The following is an 11,557-nucleotide window of genomic DNA, read 5'->3' on the forward strand; positions in this document are numbered from 1 at the left end:
ACAGATAGGGCTCTAAGCGCTCTACCCCTACAGATAGGGCTCATCAGCCCTCTACCCCTACAGATAGGGCTCTAAGCTCTCTACCCCCTACAGATAGGGCTCTAAGCGCTCTACCCCCTACAGATAGGGCTCTAAGCGCTCTACCCCCTACAGATAGGGCTCTAAGCGCTCTACCCCCTACAGATAGGGCTCTAAGCTCTCTCTCATCACACAGGCTCATTTTAAAAGCATTAAATCAAACCTGTGCAAATGAAAATGCTGAAAAATAAGTGTAATATTCAGCAGTCAGTGGCACTGGGTCTTATTTCTCTATTATCCCTCACACATTATCCCCCTCTTGGGTATGACGCTACAAGCTTAGAGCACCTATATTTGGGGAGTTTCTCCCATTCTTCTCTGTAGATCCTCACAAGCTCTGTCAGGTTGAATTTAATTGAATTTATTTTGGGTAACAGACATATACAACAAAATGTACAATGTGGACCCAGAGGATATCACTTGATGTCAGGCGTGCGGTAGGTGTAAATGTTGAATCAAACGCAGGACTCAGAACGATAATCCCAAAGGCTTGTATTTAGGCCAAACCAAGGCACATAGAAACTTTACCCGGAGGCAACAATACGCACGAAGGCGAAAAGAAACTGCGCACAAAACAGGTGCGACAAAATAGTAACCGCGCACAAACAGGTGCGACCAAATAGTAACCACGCACAAACAGGTGCGGAAATACTCCAGTATAATGGAGAGAAGCTCAACCGAGCAACACACACAACTGACGGAAAATCAATTACACACAACACTGGACAAACACAACGAGAAACTTATAGGACACTCATTACGCCAAAACAGAAACAGGTGTGAAAACAAACAGACCAAAGCAAACGAACAAGAAACAAACAGCGGTGGCAGCAAGAATTCCGGAGACGACGAACGCCGAAACCTGCCCGAACAAGGGAGAGAGGCAGCCTCGGCCGAAACCGTGACAGTACCCCCCCAAGGGATGGGCAGGTTTCTGGTAGAGAGCCAGACTCGATCACCAGGTGCGTACACCGGTGCCTCACTGCGGTGGAGATCAGCGCTCGCCTTCTGACGTCGGAGGGCCCGCTGCAGGTGGACGTGTGCAGCGTTCCAAGTCTCCTCCGAGCGCCGCGCCCACTCATCCACCGCAGGAGCCTCGATCTGGCTCTGCTGCCAGGGTGCCAGAACCGGCTGGTAACCTAACACACATTGAAATGGAGTTAGGTTAGTGGAGGAATGGCGTAGGGAATTCTGGGCCATCTCGGCCCAGGGAACGTACCTCGACCACTCCTCCGGCCGGTCCCGGCAGTATGTTCGGAGAAACCTACCCACATCCTGGTTTACGCGTTCCACCTGCCCATTACTCTCCGGGTGGTAACCCGAGGTGAGGCTGACCGAGACCCCCAACCGCTCCATAAACGCTCTCCAGACTCTGGAGGTGAATTGGGGACCCCGATCAGCCACAATGTCCTCGGGTACCCCGTAGTGCCGGAACACATGGGTAAACAGTGCCTCGGCAGTTTGTAGGGCAGTAGGAAGACCCGGCATGGGAAGCAAACGACAGGCCTTAGAGAACCGATCCACCACGACCAGGATGGTAGTATTCCCTTGGGAGAGGGGAAGGTCTGTTATAAAGTCCACTGAGAGGTGGGACCATGGTCGTTGTGGAACGGGCAGGGGTAGCAACTTACCCCTAGGTAGATGTCTAGGCGCCTTACACTGGGCGCACACCGAGCAGGAGGAAACATAAACCCTCACATCCCTTGCCAACGTGGGCCACCAGTACTTGGCACTAAGACAGTGCACTGTCCGGCCGATACCCGGATGTCCAGAGGAGGGTGACGTGTGAGCCCAATAGATCAATCGATCCCGAACCTCGAGCGGAACGTACTTCCGACCCTCCGGGCACTGTGGTGGACTAGGGTCGGTGCGTAACGCCCGCTCGAATTCAGAATCGACCTCCCACACTACCGGTGCCACCAGACACGACTCAGGCAGTATGGGAGTGGGCTCCACGGACCTCTCCTCCGTGTCATACCGCCGAGACAGCGCATCTGCCTTGCCATTCTGGGACCCAGGGATGTACGTGATCTTAAAAGTAAACCTGGTCAAGAACATACTCCATCTTGCCTGGCGAGGGTTCAGCCTCCTCGCCGCCCGGATGTACTCCAGGTTACGGTGGTCCGTCAAAATGAGGAAAGGGTGTTGAGCCCCCTCAAGCCAGTGCCTCCACACCTTTAGAGCCTGTACCACGGCTAACAGCTCCCTGTCCCCTACGTCATAGTTCCGCTCCGCCGGACTGAGCTTCTTGGAATAAAAAGCACAGGGGCGGAGTTTAGGTGGCGCGCCAGACCGTTGTGAAAGCACGGCTCCTAAACCGGCCTCCGATGCGTCCACCTCTACCTGGAACGGCAAAGAGGGATCCGGATGCGCCAGCACCGGGGCCGAGGTAAACAGGTCCTTCAGCCTCCCAAACGCCCTGTCCGCCTCGGCCGACCACTGCAGACGCACCGGACCCCCCTTCAACAGAGACGTGATGGGAGCTGCCACCTGTCCAAAACCCCGGATAAACCTCCTGTAGTAATTTGCAAACCCCAAAAACTGCTGCACCTCCTTCACAGTAGTTGGTGTTTGCCAATTACGCACGGCCGACACCCGGTCTACCTCCATCTTCACCCCTGATGCAGACAACTGATAACCCAAAAAGGAGACCGACTCCTGGAAAAACAGACACTTCTCTGCCTTCGCATACAGGTCGTGCTCCACCAGCCTCCGCAACACTCTTCGCACCAGGGCCACATGCTCGACACGGGTAGGCGAGTACACGAGAATGTCATCAATGTACACCACCACTCCCTGCCCCTGCATGTCCCTGAAGATCTCATCTACGAATGATTGGAAAACTGACGGAGCGTTCATCAACCCGTATGGCATGACCAGATACTCGTAATGGCCCGAGGTGGTACTAAAAGCTGTTTTCCATTCATCACCCTCCCTGATGCGCACCAAGTTGTACGCGCTCCTGAGATCTAATTTCGTGAAGAAACGCGCCCCATGCAACGACTCAGTCATGGTCGCAATCAGCGGGAGTGGATAACTATACTTCACCGTAATCTGATTGAGACCACGGTAGTCGATGCACGGACGCAAACCACCATCTTTTTTCTTCACGAAAAAGAAACTCGAGGACGCTGGGGAAGTGGAAGGCCGTATGTATCCTTGTCTCAGAGATTCGTCTATGTAAATCTCCATAGCTTTCTTCTCCTCCTGAGACAGAGGATACACATGGCTCCGTGGGAGCGCAGCTCCTGCCTGGAGGTCTATCGCACAATCCCCCTGCCTATGGGGTGGCAACCGCGTCGCCCTCGCCTTACTAAACGCAATAGCCAAATCCCCATATTCAGGTGGAACGGGCAATGCGGGCACCTGGTTTGGACTCTCCACCGAGGTAGCCCCTACGGAAACGCCCAAACATCTACCCACACACTGAGCAGACCACTCCATCAGAGCCCTCTCCTGCCACGAAATAGCTGGGTTATGGGTACTCAACCAGGGCATGCCCAGCACCACCGGATACGCAGGAGAATCAATCAGGAACAGCTGAATCATCTCCTGATGATCCCCCTGCGCACACATCCTAAGTGGCGCCGTGACCTCCCTGATCAAGCCCGTACCCAACGGACGACTATCTAGGGCATGAACGGGGAAAGGAACATCAACAGGAGTAAGGGGAATCCCTAACGCTAAACAAAACTTTTTATCAATAAAATTCCCAGCCGCGCCTGAATCTACCAGCGCCTTATGCTGGGACTGAGGTGCTACCTGTGGAAAACTGACAGGTATACAAAAATGGGCAACAGTGAGCTCTGGGTGAGTGGGGCGCCTACTCACCTGGAGGGAATCCCCAGTGCGGGACCCGTCGTCATCTCCCCTAGGAGGCCATCCCCAGCACCTAGCCGCGGTGTGTCCTCCCCAACCACAGTTGGTGCAGTGGATGGACCCCCTAGCCTGCCGACTCCTCCTTTCTCTAGCGCCAGCGCCCCCGAGCTCCATAGGACACGGCTCGGAGACGCTGGAGGGCGAAATGGACGGACCCTCCGCAGGACGTCCGCGGGTAGCCAGCAGGTGATCCAGCCTGATGGACATGTCGACCAGCTGGTCGAAAGTGAGGCTGGTGTCCCTACAAGCAAGCTCCCGACGGACGTCCTCTCGTAGGCTACATCTGTATAAATCGATGAGGGCCCGATCATTCCACCCTGCATCTGCCGCTAGAGTACGGAATTCAAGAGCGAATTCCTGGGCACTCCTCCTCCCCTGCCGGAGGAAGACCAGACGCTCCCCCGCCGCCTTCCCCTCCGGGGGATGGTCAAACACCGCCCTGAAGCGGCGGGAGAACTCGTCGTATGTAATCGTCGTGGCGTCGATCTTCCTCCACTCCGCGTTGGCCCACTCCAACGCTTTACCGGCCAGGCAGGAGATCAGGGCGGACACGCTCTCATGCCCCGAAGGTGCCGGGTGCACTGTGGCCAGGTATAACTCCACCTGGAGTAGAAATCCCTGACACCCCGCCGCGGTCCCGTCGTAGGCCCTCGGGAGAGATAGTCGGACTCCTCGAGGTTCCGGCGCTGGAAGGAGCGGGCTGGCCGATGGTGCTGGCAGGGAGGGAGGTGGTGGAGGCGTACCCCAGCCTCGGATGGTGGAAATCACCTCCTGCAGGGCGGTCCCCATCTGTTGGATCTGCTCTCGTTGGTCCCGAACCTGGGCCTCCAGTCTCGTCTGAGCTGCTTCGGCTCCTGCTGATTCCATTGTAGGTGTGTAATTCTGTCAGGCGTGCGGTAGGTGTAAATGTGGAATCAAACGCAGGACTCAGAACGATAATCCCAAAGGCTTGTATTTAGGCCAAACCAAGGCACATAGAAACTTTACCCGGAGGCAACAATACGCACGAAGGCGAAAAGAAACTGCGCACAAAACAGGTGCGACAAAAAAGTAACCGCGCACAAACAGGTGCGACCAAATAGTAACCACGCACAAACAGGTGCGGAAATACTCCAGTATAATGGAGAGAAGCTCAACCGAGCAACACACACAACTGACGGAAAATCAATTACACACAACACTGGACAAACACAACGAGAAACTTATAGGACACTCATTACGCCAAAACAGAAACAGGTGTGAAAACAAACAGACCAAAGCAAACGAACAAGAAACAAACAGCGGTGGCAGCTAGAATTCCGGAGACGACGAACGCCGAAACCTGCCCGAACAAGGGAGAGAGGCAGCCTCGGCCGAAACCGTGACACTTGAAAGTATTAATTAAAATGCTTGTTTCCAAAGTAGTCCTCGATGGTAAAAACAGTAACACATATAATGATTAAAAGGCAAGAAAAAATTACAAACAACCATAAATACATTCATGTATATTGACATACTAAAAAGTGGCACTATTCACTGCACTTTTCCCTAACCTTAAAAATGAACCATATTAATTACACATTAAAACAATCTATTCATTGCACATCATACCTATCATTCAAATAAAAACACCTGACCAGCAGTAGGGGGCACAAAGGGCAGTAGATTGGTTTCTCTTACCTAGACAACCTTGTCCAAATGAAAACCTTTGCCTGCTTTTTAGCTATTTCTACTTTTTCTTTGCTTGATCTCCAAGGGAAGGCTATTCCATAGACAAATGCCTGTATAGAAAAATGTGCTCCTTGCAATACTGTTTACTCTTGGGATTTTACAAGACATAACACTAGCAAGACATAACAAAACCATATCAATGTGGTTTTTCATATAACCTGGGGCACGATCATTTAAGATGTCAAACATATGATTAAGTTTAAGTTGGTCCACTCTGGACTCCAAAGATAACAAGCCCACCTCCCGGAACTCCTGTACCCCTATGTGGGTCCTAGGGGGGACATTCAGCATATACCTGATAACATTATTTTGCATGACCTGCATTCTCTTTTTCAGCTTTTTTGATAGCCCGCTATACCAAGCAGAGCATGCATAATCAAAATGACACTGAATCAAGGTTGAGACAAGCAGTTTCTTAACTTTTATGTTAAAATATCAAGTGTTACGATATAAACATTTCAATTTGTTCGCCATTTTAGAAATAATTTGAGCAGCAATCAGGTCTCCAGTAAGGGATTGATCTAGGGACACACCAAGATAAATTTCACTTGTTTTAAATTCAATCTCCTTGCCTGCACAGTTTACCTGGTTGGATGAGGAGCGTCGCTGCACAGCTATTTTCAGGTCTCTCCAGAGATGTTCGATTGGGTTCAAGTTCGGGCTCGGGCTGGGCCACTCAAGGACATCCAGAGACTTGTCCTGAAGCCACTCCTGCGTTGTCTTGGCTGTGTGCTTAGGGTTGTTGTCCTGTTGGAAGGTGAACCTTCGCCCTAATCTGAGGTCATGAGCACTCTGGAGCAGGTTTTCATCAAGGAACTCTCTGTACTTTGCTCCCTTCATCTTTCCCTCGATCCTGACTAGTCTCCCAGTCCCTGTCGCTGAAAAACGTCCCCACAGCATGATGCTGCCAACACCATGCTTCACCGTAGGGATGGTGCCAGGTTTCCTCCAGACGTGACGCTTGGCATTCAGGCCAAAGAGTTCAATCTTGGTTTCATCAGACCAGAGAATCTTGTTTCTCATGGTCTGAGAGTCCTTCAAGTGCCTTTTGGCAAACTCCAAGTGGGCTGTCATGTGCCTTTTACTGAGGAGTGGCTTCCGTCTGGCCACTCTCCCATAAATGTCTAATTGGTGGAGTGCTGCAGAGATGGTTGTCCTTCTGGAAGGTGCTCTCATCTCCACAGAGGAACTCTGGAGCTCTGTCAGAGTGACCATCAGGTTCTTGGTCACCTCCCTGACCAAGGCCCTTCTCCCTCGATTGCTCAGTTTGGCCGGGCGGCCAGCTCTAGGAAGAGTCTTGGTGGTTCCAAACTTCTTCCATTTAAGAATGATGGAGACCACTGGGTTCTTGGGGACCTTCAATGCTGCAGAAATTTTTTGGTACCCTTCCCCATATCTGTGCATCCACACAATCCTGTCTCTGAGCTCTATGGACAATTCCTTCAACCTCATAGCTTGGTTTTTGCTCTGACATGCACTGTCAACTGTGAGACCTTATATAGACAGGTGTGTGCCTTTCCAAATCATGTCCAATCAATTGAATTTACCACAGGTGGACTCCAATCAAGTTGTAGAAACATCTCAAGGATGATCAATGGAAACAAGACGTACCTGGCTCAATTTTGAGTCTCATAGGAAAGGGTCTGAATACTTATGTAAATAAGGTATTTCTGTTCCTTGTTTCAAATACATTTGCTAACATTTCTAAAAACCTGTTTTTGCTTTGTCATTATGGGGTATTGTGTGTAGATTGATGAGTAAAATGTGTATTTAATCCATTTTAGATTAAGGCTGTAACGTAACAAATTGTGGAAAAAGTCAAGGGGTCTGAATACTTTCCGAATGCACTGTACACAGTATATATATTTGTCACAGTATGGAAATGTGTCTTCTGCTTTTCAAGGGGGGATAAGATAAAAGCAGAAGACACATTTCCTTCTCGTGTGGACTAATAAAGTGCATCTTATTTTAGTTATATTCTCATTTAGATGCAGTGTTAGTTTTTAGAGAGTGTACAAAGGAGTGTGACACACAGTGCTCCCAATTCACCCTGTGTAATTAGCTGTCTGCCTTCTCCTCTTTCTTCATCTTCTCCAATCTGGAGAAGAGGAGGGTGCCCTGCGGAGCTCAGAAAACTACTGGAGCTGAACGGAAGAGTGTGGGACTCACAACTTCATTCCTCATTATAAGGTGTGAAAGACAACTTATTATAAAAAAGAGGACAATTACACAGAGGGAAATGGAGAACTTGTGGCAGTGGTACAAGCTTTGAAATATAGATTGAATTTCAGCCTTAGCACTGCAGTAAGTGGGTTAGTATTAACACCTGGTGACCTCACTGAACAAGGCTGAGGCTGACAATGCATGGTCTGTCTGTCTGTAGCCGTACCATATGCTCCTCACAGGTGGACACGCGGGAATTAAAAGGTAGTTCAAAGTGGGACTTTCTCCTTTTCCATCCAGCTGTCCCCCACCCCGCCTGTCTGTTCCCCAGCTTTAGAGAGGTCGTGTGGGAGTCGAACAGGCTGCCCCCTGTGTGGTGACTCTAATCTAACTTTACTTCTCCAGGGGACATCAGTGAAACCTGAGAGAGAGAGACAGCCAAGATGTGATTGCAGCACCAAACACCCTGGACATTTGTCTCTCTCAAGAAGATAGTTGGGTATTGGACAGAGACTAGACCTATCTTTAGAGCATGATAGCTTGCGGTTTCCATGTGATGTGCATGTAAGCATAAAACATTAGATTGAACCTTCTCCCATTGGACTGCATGTGAAATAAAAACAAATACATAAATGATTCTTCACTCAGTAGCACCACGTTTGGAGATCAGTTCAGCCTAACCAAATCCTGTTGTGACGCAATGAGGTACGCATGAGGTAAGTTTGAAACAGAATGGAAGGCTTTGGGCTGAAAGCCTGTTTTGTTTCCTGTAAAAAGCTTTTTGGAAAGAATTATAGAGATTATCCTAGACTCAAATCTCAGATGGTGGATTAGTTCGCTCACAACCAACCCCTTCAAATAATCAGGGCAAAGTAAGGGCACAGAGCTCAAGAAGTGGTGTTATCATTCCTGACATGACATAGTAATGTTACCACAATATCAATAGAGCAGAACATAGAGAAATACAGTATTTCAGGAGACCGAGAGTCAAATCTGCTAACTTCTTACCAACATGCCATATGGGTGGGACAGTGGAACCATTAATCAAATTCCCAAAACAATGAATGTCTACAGGTAAATACATAAAATCCTAACCCTTTTCCTAATGCAAGATTGCAAAGACTGCAAAAAATGGATCACGAGGCGCATTTTAATCACACCTCCAACCCTCAGAGTGTGCTGAGACTTCACAGGTTTCTCTCTGTAGCCTATAGCTCTGTTTGAATACGCGTGAGTTCCACAGACAGCAGTGCAATGCTCATTCGTTCCTCCACACAGTCACCCAGACGCTGGCCCTGGCTTTGAGGTTATCCCTGAGCTGCCTGTAACATAGCCCAACGGCTGCACCTGGAGATCACAGACTGGTCAAGAAGGACTCAATATAGCTCACTGTTACTTCTGGGATATCCAAGACTCCATTCTCCTTTCAAACTTTTTCCACCATTTGTGTTTCTCAAAACAGTGTTAGGTTACCGCCTAGTATTGCGTAAGAATGCAGAACACAACTACTATTCGCCTATTCACAAAGGCATAGCCTATAGATAGTGTTTGTCTTGGTTTATTCTTGAGTGGAGAGGGTTAGATGATGGACAATGGTATATAATAGCATGAGTGAAATCCCACAGGACTGACCAGGCCTACAGGTTACTGTTATTGTGGACTGCCAAACGGTAGTTCATAAGACACTAAACATAAAAGCAAGTTTCACACTGTCCCTTGATGATGCAGCACCAAAGCAGCCCCTGGTCATAGCTATAACAACTAGTACAGACGCAGCACCAAGAATGGACACAGACCGTGGCAAATACAAAGATTCCTGTGTGCATTGTTGTCATATGCTCTGCTTTATATAGCTGACAGTGTGCTATGAGCTTGGGATTTGCCATCACATACACTGATTGTAATGCTCCATAGTCTCCTTTCTCAGCACAGCCCCACTCCCACCAGTGACAGAGAAAAAGGCTCTCAACACTGATCCCTGCTTGGTGACACTCAGTCCCAGTTATGTCTGGCCTCTGATGAAATTACTCAGACAATGTAGTGTCCTGTTGGAGGCCAGGGGCAGGCTGAAATAGTCTGCATGCCTTAATGCTTCATTCCTCCACAGCATAATCAGGAAAGACTTTCAGGAGGAAATGTTCAACTCATCCTGTTATGGTCCTGTGAACAGTTGTTGATGGATTCTTTGCATGGATGGAATTGCAAATTATATATGTTGAATTGCAATTTGAAGCATGTCAGTGTTGGTTATTACATGGTAATTGCACAGGATTTTTATGACAATATCACTGCTTATCTGTCTGGCTTTGAGGCTATACTTACTTTGTGAAGGTATGCAGCATTCCTTATCTTGCTGACCATGTCTTGTCCATCAGGGTGTACTTTGGCTACATGAGTCCACATCCTCTCCCAAGTGACACCCTCAATGGGAAAACCAGTTCTGTTCACGTAAAAGAGCACACCCCCATCTTTCTCATCTTCTTCTCCCGATGAACGTCCAGCGTTGTTGGGTGTGCTAAGGGTGGCAGATTCAGCACCCGGGCTCGAGTGGCAGTACGTACTGCCACTGGTACTTTTGGATCGGTGCCGCCCCATCTTAGCTGCAGATGAACAAGTGCTAGTGGCGTTGGGTCCAGTCATTGTTCAATTCAAAAGTGGGGGTCCTGGCAGATGGCAGCCCGTGATGATTCCACTTGCATTTGTCAATAACCCAGGCGTGCTATAACATGTTGCTGTACCAATATCCACTCCCGTAAATCCAGATAAGGGATACTGCGATTACTCAAATAAACGAAATTAAGGGGGGGGAAATCGCATATGCCAAGCTTTTTAGGTAGAAATGCACCAGAATAAAATATGCATTTCATATTCAGCTAAGCATAATCTGTAGCCATTAAAAAGGCTGAAAGATGCTAGCAAAACATCAAACCGCAAAGCATAGCCGACTAAAATACCGCATAGTATGTGGACCATTCATAATAATGTAGTTTGCTGGTTGCCAGCATTGGAATATTCACGGTTTGGCTCGCTCCGCTTTAACTTCATATTTTGCTCAGAACACTGCGGGGGCGTATGACTCCCACAGCTCGACATCACCTCTGCAATGCATTCCGATCCGTTCGTAGTCTACATATTTCCCCAATATCGAACAGGCTATTCGAAAGCTTTGTCCTCATGATGAAAACTCCTCTTTGGTAATTTAGTCATCCATCACATTGTTATACTTTTGCATAAATGATGTCACTATGTTGTTCTGTCTATCGTAACCCCGGCAGCCAACCGCGTTCTAAATTATTTCATTGGCTGTAGCAACAAAGAGAGACGGATTTAAGTAGCCTTCATACCAAATAAGGAACTAGTCCCTTGCTGTGATTGGTGGCGATTGCGGATGAGGGCGTCAACAAGTGACATTTGCAACAAATGGGATTTTTTTTCTCACCACTGGGAATTGTTATGGTCAACACGTTTGAAGTCATACTGTCATAAAGGGTGTTACAATGTAACAACTTTACCCCGATTCAATGTAACCAGCGGTGTAGGACGTGAAATGGTCAGTGGCTATTTAGAAAATGTTATTGCCTTCTTTCTGCAGTAAACTTATGGACATATTTACATATTGTCCAAGATGATCAAATGCTTGTTTGTTAATGCACAGAACCAATACATTTTGTTAAATGATAGGAGGACACTTTATTTATGTATCAAAATAGCCTACCCTAGCAGGATA

General features: G+C 48.4%; 1 protein-coding gene across 1 annotated transcript in view; it reads right to left on the reverse strand.

The window, feature by feature from the left end:
* The window catches only part of LOC311107098 (tubulinyl-Tyr carboxypeptidase 2-like), a 46,840-nt gene extending 36,141 nt beyond the window's left edge, over positions 1 to 10,699 (reverse strand). Inside the window, exon 1 of the mRNA XM_084149572.1 lies at positions 10,153 to 10,699. Within this exon, the coding sequence (XP_084005698.1) occupies positions 10,153 to 10,470 (318 nt within the window). The 5' untranslated portion in view covers positions 10,471 to 10,699. The remainder of the gene's footprint in view (positions 1 to 10,152) is intronic.
* Positions 10,700 to 11,557: the final 858 nt, after the last annotated feature.

Source organism: Coregonus lavaretus, assembly GCF_964263955.1.
Source record: "Coregonus lavaretus genome assembly, chromosome: 31".
Classification (NCBI taxonomy): Eukaryota; Metazoa; Chordata; class Actinopteri; order Salmoniformes; family Salmonidae; genus Coregonus; species Coregonus lavaretus.